At 39.9% G+C, this 22,605-nt stretch overlaps 1 protein-coding gene across 1 annotated transcript in view; it reads right to left on the bottom strand.

The window, feature by feature from the left end:
- The window catches only part of PPP1CB (protein phosphatase 1 catalytic subunit beta), a gene marked incomplete at both ends in the record, with an annotated part of 29,923 nt that extends 7,897 nt beyond the window's left edge, over window positions 1-22,026 (bottom strand). Inside the window, 4 exons of the mRNA XM_081997576.1 lie at window positions 4,255-4,359; window positions 4,709-4,939; window positions 8,298-8,429; window positions 21,975-22,026. Of these exons, the coding sequence (XP_081853702.1) occupies window positions 4,255-4,359; window positions 4,709-4,939; window positions 8,298-8,429; window positions 21,975-22,026 (520 nt within the window). The remainder of the gene's footprint in view (window positions 1-4,254; window positions 4,360-4,708; window positions 4,940-8,297; window positions 8,430-21,974) is intronic.
- Between the last annotated feature and the right edge of the window lie 579 nt (window positions 22,027-22,605).

The following is a 22,605-nucleotide window of genomic DNA, read 5'->3' as shown; positions in this document are numbered from 1 at the left end:
AATATGGGTCCTAAAGTGACTTAAATGACTTAGGCCAAGATTACCTAAATAAGAAAGTTGCAAATTTGGAAATAGAGCATGAAGACCTAATTTGTGATGAAACGCATTTAATATTAACCCATTTGACTGAGTCCAGAACTTTGAACACTACAGAAGACCTGCCACTGGAAAGGAGTCACTGTGCAAAATAATCTCAGCTGGCATCACAATTTGCACAGTGGCAATGTACATGTTACAGGAACAATGACTCCAATGTATTTGATATAAAGACTGGAGGAACTTTTATTCAAGTATTAAGATTTTAGATTATTTTTGTCGAAGCGGCATTATGAGAAAAGCCTTCTAAACTCATCAGCTTGTTAAAGCTGTCTTCACGATACTATCTTGAGGTTGTGAAGGATGGCAGAAATCCTACATTAAACAGAATTGACTAAAACTCCTTTGATATGCTACTTATACAATTACAGGGATACTAATACAAATTCATGTAGATAATCAACGTTTAAACTTTGACCAACCTACCTCTTCCCCTTTCCCAGAACTGATCTATTTGCATGCAGATTACACTAGCACAAAGGCATGTGAATCCTACTGATTCTACTCAGCACCACACTGAGATAGTAATAGACAGTTTCAGTGAAATAAGCATCACCAGTCTGTGACCTTTTGTGAGGTTACATCTCCCACCATATCAAGTTGCACCCAAAACATGCAGTTCTTTGAAAGGAAGTGTTGTTACAAACCATGCCTCAACCCTGTAGCTGTTGATTTTTGTGCTATTTTACACCACTGTAAAATAGCAAAACCCCACAAAACTGCCTGCATGTTTGTAGACCTCTTTGTAACCACCCAAGAGGTCTTTTCCCCTGCACAAAAAGAAATGGCTCACGTCCCAAATTCAGGTCTACAAAAGTTGTAGATGATCAGCATTAAATGAAGGAAATAAGAATGCAAACACAAAACAAATACTAAAGCTCACTGTCAGGCTGCTGCCACTACAGTGATTGCTGCAGCCTACTGTGCACTGAAAGACAACTGAAAAGCACACAATTGAATTAAGTTTTGTCACATAATGACAGCTAAGCACAGAAAAAGCATCCTTCAGTATACTGTCTTCTTGAAGTGTAAGAGCACCCCTTTCCTAAGGGAAAACAGAAAGTGAATTGTCATTACTTCCGGCACTCATCAAATCCAGGCTCTAGATTTCAACCACTCCCTGATCAGGGACAATTGGTAAAGTTAAGAGTGAAGGTTACTTATTTCTGTAGCGTAATCCAGGAAGCTCCTCAGGTCTCACTGGACACTATGTAAGATCATCAAGTAGACTTCACCTTCAACATACATTTCATTGTCATTAATGTCACAAGAAAAAATAGAATTCCAGAGCTTGAAAATATTATGTAAATCCAGTATTCTACTAAACTAACATGACTCCCATCTCAAGAGTTTAAATCCAATGTGATAAGACCCATGTGCTCCATCAACATGACACTACAACATGGCCTTAATTTATAGAAACTTGGAAGTAATCACGTAAGGTCTCTAAAGGCTTAGAACTAGAGAGTGGTGTCATAGATAAGAGGACAATATTGTATAGAATACAAAGCAGAGCAAAAGGGAGAAGTTGGGGAATGGTTATGGAATAAGCTTTAATGAAGTAAGATAAAGAGCAAAGACAGAAGGAAGTCAAGAGGACAGCCTTAAGAAAAGGTCAAAATACATCTTGTGTGAGCAATGTGAGACAGACCAGGAAAAGAGAGAGGTGATGGGAAGGATACAATGAAAGATCCTTTCAGCAGCGTGAATATTTGGACACAGGGATGGCAAGACAGGTTTGATTTATATTGTGAGATAGAGATCTCAAAACAGCAGATGCTCAAAGAAGTGTAGGTAAAAAAGCTGACTGAGGATTTTGTAGATAGCCTACTGGGGTAAGTTAGGTGCCTTTTGTTTTACTATGTTATGCGGTTTTGCAAAGTTTTATTATATATCCCAGAGGACAATATTTTAAAAATAAACTATGCAAAAATGCGCAATATAGTAAAAAAGGCACCTACCTTATATCTACATTCTAGCTTCAACCTCCAGCAGAGTTGAATTGTTTGTGTTGCTGCCTCAGTGATTATTACAGTAGTAACATCATGAAAAGGCGTTGAAAGTCCATGACTTCATGGGATCTGGAATGCAGTTTGGACAGGATTGGAGAAGAGCAGAAAAAGGGAAAAAAAACTTATTTATGTGCTGAATGACCACTTTCATTTATTAGAAGCACACAGCACATTTAGTAATCTTTTTACTTTATTTCACAGCGGATCAGTTCAGTGATAGTAATTTCAGTTACAGATGAAGCCTGTACAAGTTTAAAGGACAATTAGCATTCAATAAAGAAATATTGCTTTTCATAAGAGGATCCTTAAGCATACTATGCACAAAATAAAAGTTTTCCTTCTTGATTAACAAGAGGTTGATCAATATATTAAAATATATTTATAATAAAGCTTTAAATCTTTTTTCTTGACAAATAGCTTTCTAAGCTTCTTGCTCATAACTCGGGTCTCAACTGCATATATACATATATATGTGTATCAGTTTTGTCCTAGAACATAGCATTCTACCTGCTAAGCTTCCTTGATTACCTTCTACCAACCACCTAAGCATAATTGCTTGCCTGAAACACCACAGTATTTTGTCACCATTCATTCTCTACTGTTTCCCAAAGAAAACAAAATTCAAGAAAGCATAATGATAGTAAAAGAATAATTCCTTCATCAGCTTTATTAGAAACAAACTTATTACATTGTTTCAGACACTGATAATTGTCTACCTTGGTGCAGAAGTAGTTTTAGATCTCAATTTTAAGAATGTGAGATACAGCTTTTAAGATAAGTACCAGTTCTTAAAGAAAAAAAAACCAAAACACCACACCACAGTGATTGAAAATGAGATGAAAAGATGATCTGTGAGAAAACAAGTACTTTCTCCAACATGTCAATGCTACCTGGAGACTGGCAGACTCAACTGTCTATCATTGCATTAATTCTGTATTTACAGAGGCAGGACAATACCTCAGAACATATTATGCAAAAGATTCTGATAGCTTATACTAGCAGGCACTGAAGGCAGAAGCTTGCAATACAAGATGCAGGAAGAGCCAGGATTGTATTTACAGCACATTCCATACAGGCAGAGCTCTTGCAGAGATACCTGTAATTAATAAAGGCAGGATGGCAGCTGTCAATACAACTTCACAAATTCTGGAAGAGTCTGCTCAGGTGCATGCTCTTTCTAATTTCAAATGGAGCTGTTCAGTCAAACTAGAGGTTTCTGCAGTACTCTCACTTCCACTAATCTCTAATTATCTCACTGACAATGCAGATGCAACATCTACCAGACCATCTCTGGATCACTCAGTGCAAGGCATCAAGTTGCTTAGTAATTAAGGTAGCTGCAAAGACAGCTGCAAAAAGGCAGTATGGCTCTTAGTACAAGTAATTTGAAATTGTCAATTGTTTGAGTTCTTGTGATTCTAAAAGGTCCTGAAAACCCGTAAGCATCATTGCCTGGAAAAGCATAGGGAATCCCATTAAAGAACAGTGCCCAACTAAGTTGCAATATTCAGAAGTCACAGGCCTCAGTTGGATCAACACCAAACACTTTCTTGTCTACAAGAACAGGCCAGCACTGGGACAGGTGCCCACAGAACATAGGTTTACTAATAGCACAGGTTTTATGGAGTCAGCCACGGCTGACTTGCTCTAATGTTAACAAATGTCTGTCTTCAAGCAGCAGGCTTGACTGTGTGACCTCAGAGGTCCCTTCCACCAACGTATTATGAAATCAGCTGAAGAGGCCAAGACTATAGAGATGGGGTTACTTGTGAAAGTTATTCTTTCACTTCACTGCTAGGGATGCCAATGTTAGCTAAGGCTGCGCTGATAGATGGTAACAGCAAGTCACGTGGCAAATTAGGCAAGAATTCTAGCATTCAATATGCTTCAGAGAGGGACATACCGATGGGAATACTTATAGATGCACTTGCCCCTCAGGCACAGAGGGCCATGTGTATCAGGTAAGAATGACGCCTGTCTGCTGCCAGGTGCACAGAAAAGCACAAGGCATAACAGCAACCTTTACAGACAATATAAGGTTAAACGTCCAGCTAAATACCAGGTACACACATCCACACTCCATTTGGTATAGCATTAACCCAAAGATCAGTTTAGATACAGCCTTTTAAAGCAGTCATCAGCTCACCTCCGTGACAACAGAAGATCTTCTCATCCACAATGGCAGCAATAGGCAGACAGTTAAAACAGTCTGTGAAGGTCTTCCACAGCTTAATGTTAAATCTCCGCTTGCCTACAAGAATAGTTTGAGACATTAGGAAGAGAAGGCTGTTTTCTTAAAGTCAACTTGCAATACATATCACAACCCAACCAAACCCATTAGCAAATGTCTTCACAGGGCTTTACTTCTGCGAGTGTACTTAGGTTTCAGTCTCCTGCAACAGCATTTCAAGGACAGCAGGAGAACAAATAATAATTCTCTAGAGTGACTTTAACCTTGGTTTGAAATGTACTTTCAGAAAGTTTCAAAGAAGGTTCACAGAACATTGAAATCCTTGCAGTACAAGAGTCACTGCTAGAAGTGTCTCCAAAACACAGTATTACTCTATAACAGTCTTTCAAGAGAAATAGGTTTTGCTTACATTCATCATAGAATCCATAGATCCGATTGATGCTAGCACACTCATGATTTCCTCTTAAGAGAAAGAAGTTTTCCGGGTACTTGATTTTATATGCCAGTAATAGGCAAATTGTTTCCAGAGACTGTTTGCCTCTGTCTACATAGTCTCCAAGGAAAAGATAATTAGCTTCCGGTGGGAATCCTCCATATTCAAATAATCGAAGCAAGTCTGTATACTGACCATGAATATCACCTGAATAAGAAAAGGTTCACTGAGGATTAGTGCAACAACATATAAAGAGTACACAAATCAAGTACTTAAGTCAACTAAACACTTTTTATTAATTGATCTTAAAAAAAGAATTAGTATCTCCTTTAAAATCAGACTAGCAATAGATTAAGAGAAAGGTAAGAACCATGTTAACATTACAAACTGAAGTACTCACTAAATTTAAGTAACTCTCAGTATTTGCAGAACCGCTATGTCAGTTATGAAACCAATCTGAAAACCAAAAGCTACAGAAATCTTCACAATTAAGCTTAGGCTTTCTAACTAAGCTCTAATTTGTTCAAATTAAAACAAGGTCAGAAAGACAACATTTAGTTGAACAGTCACATGGCCAGGAAGCCAATGTATTAAGAAAAAGTCACATTATTTACTGCAAAAACAGATCAGTACAGAATCTAGATAGACTGGAGAGAAATTGAACATTTTGCTGGCAGAGAGCACTTACTTCAAAGGTCAACTGCTTGTCCTCCCATAACATTGCTGTACTAAGATACCCTAAATACTGTGGGATGGGAAACTCCTCCTTTGATGCAATTATTCATATAAAAACAGTACAGAGACTCAAAGAATGATATCTCTTACAAGATATCCAACCCTGCAGATATATCTTAGGAAAAGTAACTGTCATGTTACTCACACTGCCACCTTTAAGATTAAGCTGGCTTTCCACGAAACAACTCCATGTGGCAATTACAACAGCACAACGTATCCTATCAGGCTAGCCAAAGCTAACTATCTGTGAGATGCCCGTTAGGTCAAAAGACAACACCAAAGCTGCTCTACCATAACTTGTAGAGTACACATGATGTTTCCCAGCTGACTGCAAAATTCATTACTAAAGCGACTGAATGCAAAAAAGCTGTGCAAGAAGCCTCCAGTACAAGTTGTATGTTGTTTAAATATAGTACCTCCTGGGCCCACACGCTAAGCATTCCATAAATACATTTTCACTTTTGCTGCTTGTCCAGTGGCAAAATCCCAACTTTGTTAAGCACGGTTATTCTCCAGTAGAGCACTAGCTTCCATGGCCTTAAAGAAAAAAACCCAACACACACATCTCTACAACTTTTTCCATAATCTTAAAGAAAAAAGGTTCCTAAACCTGTATGCTCGCCAGTCCAATTCTTAAAGCATACAGTCGTAGGAAGAGTACATAGCTATAGTCCTGTTTACTCTTTCCATGAGAAATGCAATAGTTCCTTCTTTAGGCAGCATTCTTCTGTAACTATTTCTCACTCAGAAGAATCACTTCCTCATTTTCTTCTAATAATGGGGAACATTATCCACTACCCAATTCCAGACATAACCTGAAGTTTCACTGGCTAAAATAATTTTCATATACATTGCAACAAGAACAATTCCTATTCTACTTGATATTCAGAAAACTCCAGGTCACAACCAAAAGAAAACATAGAAGACTCCTCAACAAGTCATTGCTATGCTAAGTTTAGTATTCCAGAACTACACTATCAATACACTCCCCAGACTTCACCACCACCAGAACTACCAAATAAACATACTACAGAAAGAGTATTATAATTGTGTTTACTGTCTAGAACTACTTTCAATTACACACATGAGCCAGAGCGACCAAAGCACCTAGAGGGCAAAGGAACATTTTATAGAAACCATTTTGTAAAGGGACCAAAGCATTTACTATTCCATTCAAGGCACCTGCCATTTTAAAATACAGCTTTATATGGGCACCAGCTGAATTGAAGTCTACCAGATACAAAGCCTTACAGTTAAAAAACACACCTACTTTAAAATGGACATTTACATAAGAACATCTTTCATCTTACATCTTGAATGGCTGTGTTTTAATGTAAAAAGCTTATTTTGAATTGACTTGATTACAAGACAAGACGATTCTATAATGGTTCCTCAGGCATTGCCTGAACACACTAAAATAGTAGTTCAAAGCAGTAGAGCTGCATATTTTGCTTTTGGTGAAAGTGATCATCTCTTTCACTTTTATCTAAATGCATCTTTGACAATTGCTCTAATATTAACTTTAGATGCACCTGACACTCCCTGATGCTACCACTGTGTTTTGAATCTAATTTAAAAATAACAAATGCCTTATTTAATTGTGCATTTGCTACCCTATTATTGTGCATCTAGCAGTCCTTTCAACTGTCACGATTTAGGCAGATGAGAAACTTTGAGAGAGTCTAGTTATTCTTTGCAGACCTTGACTTATACAAAATCTAAATATCTGAGTTTTCATTTTTTCTTTATCTAGGAATATGATGAGGCTACTGTAGTCTTTTCAGTATAGCATAAACACAACATGGTAAAGCTGGATTTTACCTTCAAATTTATGTCATTAGGCAAACTGGTCTGGTTTTCCCTCCCTACCCTGCCAAGCAATTAGTCATTTAAAAATTATTTTACCATTAGGGCCTTTTTTTAAAAAAGGTAATACCGTCTCTTAATGTAAGAAACATTGCTACATTAGGTCTGCCAGGAAGAAGCCTAGGAAGAAGCCAATCTATCTTTGAGCTTGTTAGTAACAACAAATTCCAAGACTGCTTCAATTTTAATACTGTGGCACTTCAAGATGCTGAATTCAAGAAACTTTATGCTCTCTAAGACTGTTAACTGCTGTTAACTTGGATGATTACAAGCCAGTATTTACAATACTTTTGTAACATTTTTTAACAAGCTTGCATACCAATTAAGAACAGAATACTTTTCAAGAAGTCTAGCATCTTACAAAGAACACACATATTTTCGCTTTATCCATATGACAGGAATAATGATGTTTGTTAAAACAGTAAAACAGCAGTAAAGCTCAAGGAATTTATTACATGGTATCTAAGCCTAGTTTAACAGTCTGCATCCAGTTTTATTTTTTCAATTGAAAGACTAACACTTTTTTCAGTGCTCCATTTCACAACATGTTAAGATCTTTGTTTTCCTTATGCATTGAAGAGAGCAACTACAACATTGAACATTTGCTTTTAAAGCAGCTAATTGCTTTTTGAAATAGTGATTGAAGAGCAGCTCTGTGTAAGCAGTCCTTAGGGAAGTACAACATACAGTGCAAAAACTGCACTAGATGAGGGCACAAGCAGCTCTTGCTGCCAACAGAACTTGCTGCTAAGTAACAGGAGGAGCATCAGCAATCAACCAGCTTTTAGCTGCTTTTTCTCGACTTAATCCAACCTAAATTGAAAATTACACTTAAGATCATGAAGCCGTCACTCTAATCCATATCACCCAAGTCACTTGCCTATCTCAGTATGCTTCCAACCAATCTAGCATACAACTAGATTAAAACACCTACACAAAACACATACATACGAAGTTTACATACCACAAATTTTCAGAGGTGCCTCTAGTTCCAGGAGAATAGGCTGACTAAGAAATATTTCCCGTGATTTTATGCACAAACCCCGAACTTCTGCTTCGGTCATCTGAACGATCTTCCCAGGACGACATCCTCGTACTGAAATGAGATGTTAACAATTGAAGGTAACTATGACACATATACACAGCAATAGGTAAGTGCAGATGAACTGTATTTGAAATCTGTATTTAACAAAAAGCTGGCAGCACACTCCAACATATCTACCAAATGTATTGGAATTATGTATTCCAACAAATTCTAAAATTAACCTCTGACTGTGGTAACGTGTGCTTAAAAGTCTGTATGCATTCCTGTTAAATCAAGTTCTTGGAAGAGAATAATTTAAGCCTTGCTTTCATCCCTATTTGGATAAATAGCAACTTCAGAAAGTGTTTAATTTAATAATTACATTATTCTGGAGTATTCACAGTAGACAAAAAAATCCTGAGAATGGAAATCCTGAAAACACTTTCACATTAGCACAAAATAAACTTCTTCAGGACTGTTGAGTTCAACAGGGCTACCTAAATACAAAGAAAACCAGACATGTTTACACTTTTGGCAGCTGAAATTGCCATATTAGGAACATCACACTAAAAATTACAAATGTTTCATGAAACCTTTGTTCATATGTAACGGCTCTTGAGTTATTGGAACCTTTATCTCCAAAGACAGACATTCTAATTAGAATGAAACTGAATTCCTAAACCAGTAAGTCAGGTACTCAGACCTATATTTAGTACCAAGTTTTCAAAAGCATTCATGTGTCATCACACTCCAACCAGCATCTTCTGGCAAGTTTATCTGCAGCTGCTTCTTTCCACAAATATCTCTGTAATTCCTCTGTCAGAAGCTTTAACATGTCTTTAATGAGGCAGCAAAATAGAACACGTGAGTCTGCACTTTAGCTGATCCAGTTCTGTCTTGCTTCTTAGCATAAACCAAACTTCAGAGTTCAAACTAATAAGCCAGAATGTATCAGTGTCTAACAGGCAAAGAAAGGCAAAGATCCTGTTCTGCCATCTGCTGTAGATGGAAGCAACATTCAGCATTAAACCATGCTAGTACCTACAACGGAAGGTAGTACACAACTTTAGTACTTCAAATGCAAACGCTTTCGAACTCCAACATAGTAAGACGTTTCTTCATAAAAACTTTAGCTGTGACTTCAAGGAGGTCTAATAAGATAGATTTGTGAAGAGAATAGCAAAAACTAGTTCTTCACATATAAAATAAGTTCCTGGCTTGCCTGCTTCCCCTCTCGAAAAAAGATTATGCTTGCAATTTTTGTTTTTAATATAACCTCCCCTTTCCTTTTATTTCTGCTTAGCTCCTACAAAACATGCTTTACGAAGGAGATCAGACCAGAGCTCTGAGCAACTTGATTTAGTTGAAGATAACCCTGCTCACTGCGGGGGGGATTGGACTAGATGGCCTTTAAAGGTCCCTTCCAACCCAAACCATTCTATGATTATCTACATTGTGCAATGGGGAAAAAAAGGATATGAGGGGAAGTTTGTCCTAGGTCACCTAGTACTACAGTCCAAAATGTTAAGCTCAAAAGGCTCTGCTCTGGTTATCACTGCATACTTCTCCCAGTGTAACTGCACATCTGACCATCGCAACAATATGCTATGAATTCCTATTTTTTACTTTTAATAAACACCAGGCACACTTGTCAAACTGAGGTTAGGAAGCAGCCACAGGAGTGTGTGAAAAGGCAGAAATGAAGAATGGTTTTCTCAAGCAGGGAAGATGTGACACTAGATCCTCGGACAGCCGGTTTGAGTGCAAAAAATAGCAGGAGGGCTAGTCTATCTACAGAGGGGATAGACTGGAAATGCTTAGTATCCCACAAGAACAAGGCTGTGGCATACAGGACTTCCCTCAGTGAAGCTCTGAATCAGTATCAAGTGATATTTACCATATGGTAAGTCACACTCCTTTTACTAATTAAGACTTCAACTATACTTGAGAAAGCAAACAGCTTTTTAGTAACACATTTTTGTTGTTACTCTTCATGCATTAAGATGTTGGCTTACATACCAAAAGAATACAAAGGCAGACATTAGACACAATCAAGGTAACTAGAAAACAATAAATGCCTACAGGCTTTCATTTCATCACATCTCAAACATCTACTATTGATGCACTTACAGATACATCTTCAGCCCTACAGGGATTATTAGCAAAAAGAGAATAAAAATTAAATCTCAGTCTTGTCAGCTTTGCACAGGACTTCACTATCCAATTTGAGAGGTACCAAAATGCTCCAATCTCCACCTTTTCAAACACTCGCATTCTGGTAGCTTATAATGATCCCTTTCACAGACGAGAAACTCATGTCGATAGGCACAATAAACTGTCATTATACATAAGAAAGTTCTCACCTGAAAGAGCAGAGTCTTAATATCACAATAGCTATCATTTTATTGAAACAATTGTTATATTTTAAACCCACGGCATATAACATCAAGGTCACAGCAAAGAAGCATGCAGCACAACTAGCTTTTCAGTCCCATTTTTCCTCTACAAACTGTGCGTTCTGTTAACCTGTTTTGAGAAGCAATGACATTGCCCTCTATATTTAACTACTTTCATCATGTTTTGCAACACCAGAATTAAGCCATTTCATGTAGATTAAAACCAAGAAGTGACTTAACTGCACACTTTCTATATCCACTCTAGTTTTGCAACTCAAACCCAGGAAAAGGCCACTGTATACAACATTAATGTTACCATAAGTAGCACCAGATCAACCACAAAGTCCAAAATTGAAAAAGCAGTTCAAGGAGGGCACTTAAAATAACTTTGATCCAGTCATTTTTTCCTAGAATGTCAGCCTTTAGCTTCCTTTGAAACTCACAGAGGTTTAAACTCTGAACAATTGCTTTATAGGATTGAGGCTTTAAGTGCTGCTGGATTTTTGCCCTAGAAGACACAGTGAACTCACAGCTCCTGACTTCAAAACTAACTGCCATAGTGCATCCAGTGTCTTGATGTTAGTTCTTTACTTTTTACAGTAGAGCCTTAAATGTTGCAAGCCCTTAACAGACAAACCAAACAGGGCAGTAACTTACTACCACACTTTGGATTCTCCAGATCAGAGAAGTTTCTAGAACTGTGGCAAGTATGTCACTCTCAGGAGAGAGACACACCTGATGGTAGCAGTTACTTCCAGCCCTTGGGAAGGGTACAAATCTGGGCCACCGCACCTTTGCAAAGGCACCCTCCCCCTCCATCCAGAACAGTGAACAGCTCCACAGAGCAAGCATGCAAGCTCAGTTACATTTGCGAGAAGGACTGAAGGAAGTACGAAGTCTGGGCTTTCATGAGGAATAATCATCAGTAATGCAGTTAACAGGAAAGAAGTTTTCTCCCACAATCCCCTGATCATCAATAAGGGTACTACATACTGAAAAATGAGAAGCTACTCTGACCCTAGAAGCCTCAGCCCTTTGCTAGATTCACAAAGGCACTGAAAGGTTTGCTAAATAGTTATACAAAACAGCTGTATCATAGCTGTGGTACATGCACACAAACCAGAGTAAGTACATCTTTCACCAGCTTACACTACAACTAGAATTTTGTTCAAATTTCCTTGACTCAGTTGAGCACTGTATCGATTCTAAACAAGAACATCTCACCACATTTAGTTTTTCAAAAGCCAAGTGTCAAGGGTGGCTGTCAGGAGGATGCAGCCAGTCTCTTTTCAGTAGTGCCCAGTGACAGGACGAGGGGCAACGGGCATAAACTGCAGCACAGGAAGTTCCACCTCAATATGAGGAAAAACTTTACTGTGAGGGTGATGGAGCACTGGAACAAGCTGCTCAGAGAGGTTGTGGAGTCTCCTTCTCTGGAGACCTTCAAAACCCGACTGGACACGTTCCTGTGCAACCTGCCCTAGGCAGGGGGGTTGGATCAGATGATCTTCAGAGGTCCTTTCCAACCCCTACCATCCTGTGATTCTGTGATCCTATGAAATCCCCAAAAACATATTTAAGAGGAAGTTATGACAATGAGATCAAGAGTGTAAGTGATTTTTTTCAGACTCCTTTACAAACTACTATAGCTAACCATTATTAAAACATGCAAGCCATAGCTGCCTGCATTGTAAAATCTGTAGCTCACATAAAGCCTTTAACAGCATTTGGAAAATCATCATTTTTAGTGGTTGGCATTTACTCAGAGCAGAAACAGCATCTCAACACTAGACATAAATTAATTCTGTTTAATCTAAGATGCAGATGCTGTAAACAAGCTTTGATTTACATAAAAGTCTTCAGTAGGGACAACAATTCCTGCTGTAATACAAGATCCCACGTGCGCAGTGCTATGCCAGAACAAGCCTTTGCTGCAAGGAGCTTAAAGCAGAGTGACATAGCAGGGAATAAAGAGAATGAAAAGCAACTATATGCATTGTACTGTCAGGCTATTATTTCAGCACAATAGATCCTATAGTAATCCAAAAGCTGCTCTAAGCAATACTGAAAAGGTCTCTGTATCTACACAACCTTTGATAAGCAACCTTAGCAAGTCTACTAACAGCAGTTAGTAATAAGAGACATGAGTTGCACAGCAGCAGTAAAGAAAAACTTCAGCAAAAATAATTGTTTTTTAATCCTTCCAAATTCATGTCAGGGAGTAGCACACTATGTAAGGCAATATTGGAGAGGAAGAAAATAAATAACACTAAAGAAAGTAGGTCAAGAACTGGCTGTTGAAAGTTCTATGAGCCATCACTTCTCACCATACTCTTTCATGAACTGGAGAAAATACATTTACCCGGTCACACTGTTTCTGGTGTGCCTCTCACTCTAAGCTGCTCATTTTGTGACATCACTAATAGAAGTTTCTTCAATAACTAAATCAACTGTGGTATGCACAGCTGTCCTAAGCATTTATACTGTGTTCTCCAATACCACACGTCCTGTTTACTTAACAAAATGCTCACGGTTTTAGCATAACATTAAAACCCAGCCAGACTTAGAAGTCTCATAAAAAACTGGGCCAGCATTATTGCTAAGCAGCAGCCTCCGTTCCTTACACTCTCCTTTTTTTGCAGGCATATGCATTTGTGTGGCCACGCAGTAAACTATCAGTGAACTGATCTTTTCTTTCTAGTACAAAGACACAACAAAACAAAGATGTAATCTAGATAGTTCCTCAAGCTGGAGAATACATCCACTGTGATCTTGGGCTAGGACTAGTGAAGGAAAAAAACAGCTGGTTCTGCTTCTTTTCACAGTAGCTCCAGCCAAGCTTATTTCTGAAATTATGGCTTTAGAGATCTATTTTGCCATCTAAAAAAAACACCCAAACTACAACACAAGACTACAAGCATGCAATTTTACAAATTGCACACAAGCAATTCCCACAAGCTTACGCTCCCTCTGACATTCTGTGGAATGTTTAATGATTGGTGATTAACAACTACAACATTTAACGATTTATTTTTTGTAGTTCAAAGTACTTTGGAGTATTTGATAACTCCTGAACAGCCTCTCAATAGTAGGAGCAGAATAGATTTGAAACCCCAAGGTAGCATCACCTATGACTTGGAAAAAACCAAACAGTGCTTAAACTGATTTTGGAAGTTATCCACTCCCAGCATTTTTAAAATCCAAGTTATATATTTTCACGGGTTTAAGTCAGGAATCATGCATTTGATTTAAAAAGCATCCTTTGTTTTGGAAAGCAAAACTTCTACTCCCTCAAAATATTTTCTGTTACTTAAATTGTTCAGCTGTCATCCAGAAGCAGCCACTCCCTATCTTGCAGCAAAACATTGAAAGTTAAACCAGCAACACAATTTTTCAAAGTTTCAGAATTGCTGTAACAGAGCCAACCTTAGAATGGCTTTCATTCCTGTGTTACACTGGTGGACAAAAATAATATAAATGAAGCCCTGATGGCGCTTTGTTCAATTCAATAAGGAGCATACTGCTGAATACACAGCTACTCTGCATGGTGTACTCAGCAAAGCCCTGTACCATACCTTTGCTAGGGTACATCATCTAAACTCTCCACTAAAAATGAAAGAATCCACTTTCTAGGGAGTTTTTTTCCTGAACAACTGTGCTTTTACATCCAAGTACTCTTAAAATCTTAATAAATTTGCCTTCACTGGATATCCTTGATACTAAGTGTTTTGCTGAAGAACACAGTGATTGCTTGTGAACTCATTTCAGCAGGACTTACTTAACATCAAACACTAATTCACTGCAGAGTGAAAGACTAACGAAGCAAATAACCAAGCAATGAAGTGTTCTCCTACCCAAACTTGAGTTTACATTCTTAAAATACATACTATCCAGCAGAATTAATGGTCATGGAGAAGGAGCTTTATTAGAAACTTGTATCTGAAGTTGTTTCAGGGGATACCCAAATAAGCCCATGAAAACATGCAAGTGTCCCTACACTAACCTCCACCCATTACATTTGTTTTTCATGGACCACCTGCTTCCTTATACAGAGGTTCCATGAACTGACGGATTCAGTCTTTCTGTATCACACAGTTCCAGAAATTGCTGAATTCAAAGTTGAAGGACAAGATCACATTAGTTACTCCATTCTGTAAGCAAAATGTGTAACCCTAATGCTTGCTATTGGTCTGTATTTACTGTTTGCTTGAACTTGAAACTCATGCAACTTACCAAAGCATAAGGTAGAAGCTTCTCACTGTGTTGTATTATACAAAGTGGTAGCAGTTCCTGTTCTAGTCCACTTGGAAGACTAACATAAAAAATTTCATGAAACAAAGAATTTCTGCTTCTTTCTCAAAGTTCGACTTTCTTTTCATCTAAAGCAGTGCTACTGAAATTCCTAAAACTTGAGAAAGACAGACACAAATTACCAAGTTATAAAGTAACTCCTGAGAAGTACACCAAGGAGAGAAGTAACTTAAGTTCCAATACAAAAAGCTAGGGTTTAACAGGACTTTTGCACCTCTTCAATTTCTCAGGTATTTAACTAACATGGTTATGTGGGATATACACACAAAGGCTTTGTATCAAGCTCGACACTAAGAAAAAAACCCACACCACAACACACACAGAAAATGGTGCTGTGAAACTAAGAGGACCTAGTCCATGTACTAAGACAAATCAAACAACAGTAAGAGAAGGCAGTAAATAGGTTCATTTCCATGTTCAAATTATGAACCAAATACACATCACATTATAGAGGTACCTCAGGTTGTAGTTAAGAGTCAATTCCCCTATACACACACTCCCTTCACCGAGTACAGTATACAACCTTACTGAATAACAGCCAAATACAGTATGCTCAACTTCACACCGCTAAACCATATATTGTTGTTTTGGGGTTTTTTCCCCTTTTCAAAAAAAGTTAGCATACCTACATTTATAGTAGTCACTAATGAGCATTTAATTGCAACTATCAAGTATTAAAAATCCTCTTACCTACATGAAATAAAACGAGTGTTTTTTTCCTTTTATACTACAATTTAGCTGTACTCTGAGCAGGACACTGAATGAGTCAAGTCAAAACTGTGCTACAGAATATCTAAATGAAACAGTTACTGAATCATGTAGGCTTCAAGTGGCAAAATAACCAGCCAGAATAAAGGAACACCAGCACACATTGCTGAGCTCTTGGCCTTCAGCGCAATTTTTCAAGCCAACTATCCCATTCGTCATGCACTTATAAAGCTGAAGATGAACTGGCTGATGTCTGCACTACTGTACAAACCCAGACACAAATGTCATTCCTCTTTCTATCCCCTTTCCCTGTTTAACACAACATCTACCCTCCTAGAAACATCTGAAAACTGCCTATTTTCTTTCTTTCTCTACAGACTATGTCAAAAATATATCCTTTGCAAGAAACTCCTCATGAAGCTCTCCTGTTTATTTTTCTAATGGCAGATTAACTAGTGATTTCACACCAAACCAGGTAATAACCCTTGTTTATTCACGGTTCACCTCCATAGTTTGTTTATGTTGTTCTGCAACAGTTCATTAAGGTCTATTTTTCTTCTCTACAACTACCTCTCTTTTTCAGTACCAGTTATGGAGCCTGTGGAACTGCAGGCACTGCTACTGTATCATACCAGACCATCAGGCTGTCTGGATAGGTTAAGACACTAACCAAGAAAGACGTTTTTGACCATAATATATTAGCCCAATAGATCTGTAGCATTTGAAACCAGTAAAGAAAAATCTCAATTATTTCACAAGCATTTAAAATCCAACTTCCATTTGAAAAACTGAATAATATTCAAATTTCTGTCTTTATCACTACCTACAAGATCTCTGAAATCAGAAGAAACTGAAAGTTGCAGCTTGCTTAGAAGACATCACATGACACAGTAAGAATACTACACAATCAGCTTTTATTAAGACAATCTTAAAAATCACACTTTGAGCTGAACATTGAAGCAATAACCATTATTCACGTCTACTGGAAGTTTGACAGCTCTCTTGGATAAGTATTGCACAACTTTCTTAGTGGATCAATACTATCAGAACTAGTAGCCCTCCTAGCCTCACCAAAACCAATTTTGTTTTAGAGCAGACCCACATTAAGTTCCATCAACTGAACTGAAGTTGTTAATTTGAAATAGGTTAGCTAGATGTAGGCAAGCAAGAGATCTTGTAAGTAAGTAGTAAGGCGCTATGTTTTGGATTTGTGCTGGAAACAGGGTTGATAATTCAGGGATGTTTTCTTTACTGCTGAGCAGTCCACAGAGCCAAGGCCTTTTCTGCCTCTCACACCACCCCAGCAGCAAGAAGGCTGGGTGTGCACTGGAAGCTGGCAGGGGACATAGCTGGGACAGCTAACCCCAACTGGCCAAAGCAATATTCCACCCTACGACATCATGCTCAGCATAGAAAGCTGGGTGTAGAAGGAGGAAGAGAGGGACATTGGGAACGATGGCGTTTGCCTTCCCAAGTAACCGTTACACATGATGGAGCCCTGTTTTCCTGGAGGTGGCTGAACACCTGCCTGCTGATGCAGTGAATGAATTCCTTGTTTTGCTTCGCTTGCGTGTGCAGCTTTTGCTTTACCTATTCAACTGTCTTTATCTCAACCCATGAGTTTTCTCACTTTTACACTCCTGATTCTCTCCCCCATCCCATCAGGGGGGAGTGAGAGAGCTTAGCTGCTGGCTGGGGTTAAACCACGACAAGCTATATAAATAAACCCTCTTCACAGAAATCCAGTTTGTATTTATGGCTACTATATGTCTGAGTTTCCCCACGTACATCCTCTCTTCCATATGGTAAACTCCTTAGTGTTTACCAAGACAGATACTTATATATTTTAAAGTACAAAGTCCAGTCCAGCTGGGCTGCCTTATATTCAGAAATTTTAAGGGACATTTACAGCACAGAAACAAGAAGCCCACCACCCAGACAGAAATATGGCAGTCTTAACACCATCCACAGCACTCTTTACAAGTAATGTCAGACCTATTCCAGCATCCTTGCTTTGGTAGAGGGAACTTTTCCACACATCAAAGTTTAAGCCAGGCTCTAAGCTAATTTAAACATAAGCCTGGTGTATCAGCATTTTTGCAAATTTCAGGGCATTTCCCACAGACAGATACATGGTGTGCCCAAATGGGGCAAAACACGGTGCAAGCAGCAATTTCAGCTGTGGAGACTAAGAAGAAATGGTGTTGAAAGAAAAAAAACTTCTCTGTTCATCCTGCAGAAAAGACTCTGGGGAAACCTTATTGAGGCCTTCCAGTACTTAAAGGGGGCTTAAGAAAGATGGGGACATTTTAGCAGGGCCTGTTGCAATAGGACAAGGGGTAACGGTTTTAAACTAAAAGAGAGTAGATTTAGATTAGATATAATGAAGAAATGATTTACAGTGAAATGCTGGCACAGGTTGCCCAGAGAGGTGGTAGATGACGCATCCCTGGAAGCATTCCAGGTCAGGTTGGATGGGGCTTTGAGCAACCTGGTCTAGTTAAAGATGTCCCTGCTCATTGCAGGGGGGCTGGGCTAGATGACCTTTAAAAGGTCCCTTCCAACCCAAACTATTCTATGATTCTATATTCCACATCTGCTGTACTCATGACAGTCTTGTGTGCGTGCATACCCCTGTGCTGCCCACAGCTAGGATGGACTAGGGAGATCTATCCACCAGATGGCATAGCTGGGAAGGTAGAACAAAAAAAAAAACACAAACAAGAAAAAAGTCCACACACTGAAGCAAAAATGAGGCTATCATCTTTTTGTGTACCATAGCACAACTAAGCCTGGCCCATGACTAGAATTTGGAGTACCAGTGCAAGAAGGAAACAGTCTTAAGACTAATTTGGCTTATTCACTTTCATGGTTACATATCAGTCTAAAAGTGTTTTAGCAAAGCTATGGAATTTTGTGCTTACATGACCTGTAAACCTTTGCAGACTCACTTATAAAATTTCTCTTGATAAAGAAATCACTTGTAATAAAGCTAGAACTCTCTCCAAGATCAGTCAGGCACACATCTAAGAGCACTAGTATCTCCCTCACTCTTCTAGTAAAGAAACAGGAATGGGAATTTAATTCTGGAAGTAGAAGAAATAGGAGAAAGCGTTGCTATGTTCAGACTTTAAGCATACAGTATACACTTTAGTCTTACTTTCCCCCAAACAGAAGTTATTTATAAAGTATCATTAACTAGTAACCAACTACTAGACATGTTGCAAGAGAAAGTCAATTCAGAACAAGCTCCTACCATTCCTAAATTCACCCACTTAACCAATGAATAAAGAGGGTAAGAACTTGGTATATGCAAAAGAACATGGAAATTAAAAGCTAATGTCCTATAAGACTACCACTATGCATTACACTATGGTTCAGTTGAGTCTTTCTGAAAACTATCCCAAATTTAACTCACAAGTTAATCAATTTGGCTTTCATCACTCAAAAGATCTCTAAAATACGTACAGATAAGCATGCATGCACACGTTTTGAGGGTTGGGAAGATGTTCTTGATGAATTTTCCCAAGCAGCCTAGCTGTAGGCCACCGCACGTTGATATTTCGGGATAAAGAAAAAAAGCCACAACACATGGAGGATAAGGTGATCTAAGTAGGTAATTCGAATCAAAAGGCAAGTTACTGTGTCATATAACCTAAAATACATGTAGTCCTGAGCAACAAGGGTAAAAACAGTTAGAGTACCCTAATTAAAGTAAGAGTGAGAACTTATGACAGTTAATATCACAGCCTAGAAACAGGTGTCACCAACCAGCAACCCGATGACAGCAGGGAAGTTTCCTGTTGCTGTGGCTTTTGATATGTGTTTGCTACTCTTTTAAATTTACGTGCAGCAGACACACAGAGACAACTGTAGATTGCTATTCAAACTTAAAGCCATCCATTTCACTTAAAGTAACCAAAAGGACTAAATATGTACTGCATGACATTTCATAAAAGTGTCTTTTCATTATTTCAATGTGCATTTTTACAGCTCAAAAGCCATGTTTTCTTATCCTTTAAGTCAAAGTTAAGTGTAAGTAACAGAGCCAAAAAATGTTAAATGAATTAATTGCTCCAGAGAAAAAGAAGCCACAGAAATTTTTCTGCACGAGCAGCATGGGGAGGGATTCATATTCACTTTACTAGAACAGGTCAGCTAACCAACAGCATGAGCTCCAGAATGTGAGCTGCCAACTGTACAAAAAAAAAGCTTCATTGTGAAACACTACTATTCGAACCACAGCTTAAAATATCATACGCTAGCAGTACAACAAAAGATGTTAAATGGAATGAAAAGTAATTCATAAACAATGCATTCTTTTAATATTTTCCCCCCAAATAAAACCTGCAAGAATCTATTCCCTTTCAGATACAAGATGTACAAGGCACTCCTACTACTGTTAGTAGGTGACAAGCAGAGAAAAAGCATTCTATTTCCCTTCAGAAACTTCATATTCTCTGTTCAGAGGGAGAAATAGACTGAAAGATTGAAGTACTATGGAATACAAAGCACAGGTTAGGTTGCTCAGACACACAGCACCCCATCATAACCCAAAAAGCTAGAAAGTTGCAATACAAGTATTTATAGTGTATGTAAAAAGTATGGAACATGTATTTTAAGTCTTAGTTAACAAAAAGGATAAGCACAGTAATATTTAAGATAACAGAGAACAAAACAATCCAACAAGTTGCATACCAAAACACTACAGAATTTCCTCCTCTTGAAGCAATCTATATTTAAGTAACTACACTGATGAGCAGAGAGAAGTACCTTTCAACTATGTTTTTCAAGTGTCTCAAAAAACTCACCAACACACACACATACATTTTTATGTGCGCCCAAAAATCTGCACTATGAAGTCAATGTTTACTAAGTTACTATTTGGTTTATCTCAAAAACCTACCTACTAATCAAGGTTTCAACATCCAGAAAAAGGGAGTTTTATCAGTATTAGTGATCAAAGATAAACTTTGATGATACCTGCAGGTTTCTTCATACTATACTACACTGCATATCTTAAACAACAAACAAGCACAATTGCCCAAAGCCTTTATGTATTTTAAAATATACATTTTATTGTTAATAATTAACTTTCACATCTAAAAAGAACACGTGTAAACAACTACTAAAAAAAAAATCCTCAAAGCCCTAAAAACTCCTCTCTGTAGTAACTCAGCTGAACAAAAGTTTCAGACTTACAAAACTTGTTTCACTTCCAGAACTGTAGATACTCCATAAATTCCTTTCTACACGCCTTCTGCAAAGCAATCCAACTATCCAAGGAGTACAGCAACCAAGCAAGTGAACAGCGTACACCCATGCACGTACTCTAATCTCCAACATACCAGGTATTTGTTGCATGTGGAATGAAAGATTAATGGGAGAAGAGGCCTAAGAAGACTAAACATTCAAAAGGTAACTTAAATAAAAAGAAAATGCTAAGAATAATTCCTCAGCTTCTCTAAAAGCGGGGAATAAGTCAGTTTCCTCCCTACTTTAAAGGAAAGGCTTACTAATGCACACAAAACCCTTCATAGCTTTTATTAGGCATCCACGAGAGCCACGTTTGGAGACTGCCCCGTAGGCAGGCACAGGAATGTCAGCGCACTAAATCCCTCTGCTTCCACTGACATTCACGTACGTACAATTCCATACCTAATGCAACTTGTACACATAATTTTAAACACGGAAGACAGCGACTAATCCAACCAGAGGAAGGGATAAGGCCGCCCATAGCTCAGCTAGCGAGGCTTCTCCAGCTCGACCCTGAGCCAGGCAGCTGCGGGGGGGGGGGGGGGGGGGGGGGGGAAGGGCCAGAGGTTTGTTTGGCTTTGGCTTTTTTTTTTTTAAAAAAAGGAAAGGAGCCACTTCACCTGGACAGGGAGGACGGACCCCGCGCACACTAGCGCCGACAGGATGCTTAAATGCGCCCTCCCTCCCACGGGCTCGGCAGGGCCGGGCCTGGGGCACCGCCGAGGCGCGCCAAGCCCCCTCCCGGCTGCCACGCCGGGCTCAGCGGCGCGGGGGAGGCGCTGCCCCGGCTGCCCCGGCCGCACCGCAGGACGAGTCCGCCCCGCCCGCTCCCCCCCACCCCCCCCGCCCCGAGCCGGCAGCCCCGGATCCCGCGGGGAGGCGACGGCGCCCAGTCACCCTCCGCGTGGAACGGCAGGCAGGCGGGGCTGCCTGGCGCCTCGCTCACCTTCCAGCAGCCGGGTGATGAGGCTGTCCACGTTCAGCTCCCCATCCGCCATTTTGTGGCCACCAGCCTCGGTCCGGGCGGGGAGAGGGCGGGGTGGAGGGCGCTTCACAGAGGAGGAGGAGGAGCAGGGACCGGTGGCCGCAGCTGCAGTGGCTCCCCCCACCCCCCTCCAAGAGTCCCCTGCGGCCGCCCGGCTTCTCCCGCGCTGGCAGCCGAAAGCGCCGTGCCCGCTCCCTCACAGCTAAATGGGGGGAAGCGGCCACCCCTCCTCCCTGCGCCTCCTCCCCGCCTCAGAAGCCGCCAGAGCGCATGCGCCCCCTCACCCCTCCCGCCTCGCTCGCCGCCGCGGCTCTGCCGCTCCGCGCTCCAGCCACCGCGCAGGCGCCGACGGCGCTCGGCGGTCTCCGGGGCGCATGCGCAGAGCGTCACTGACCCTCACTGCCTCCTTCCCGCGGGTCTCCTGGTAACCGCCCGGGCGCGCGGCGCTGCGTGCGTGGCTTGGCGGGCCGGGCCGGGCCAGGCCTGGCCTGGCCGGGGCCGGTCATGTCATGTCACGTCACGTTACGTCACTTGCGCAGCTCCTGCGCCCCGAACTGAGAGTCTCTGGCCTGCTTTCTGCCCGGCCCTGGCC

Source organism: Phaethon aethereus, assembly GCF_964289735.1.
Source record: "Phaethon aethereus genome assembly, chromosome: 3".
Lineage (NCBI taxonomy): Eukaryota > Metazoa > Chordata > Aves > Phaethontiformes > Phaethontidae > Phaethon > Phaethon aethereus.
Note: the sequence above shows the minus strand (reverse complement) of the source record. Positions and strands in the feature narration are given on the sequence as shown.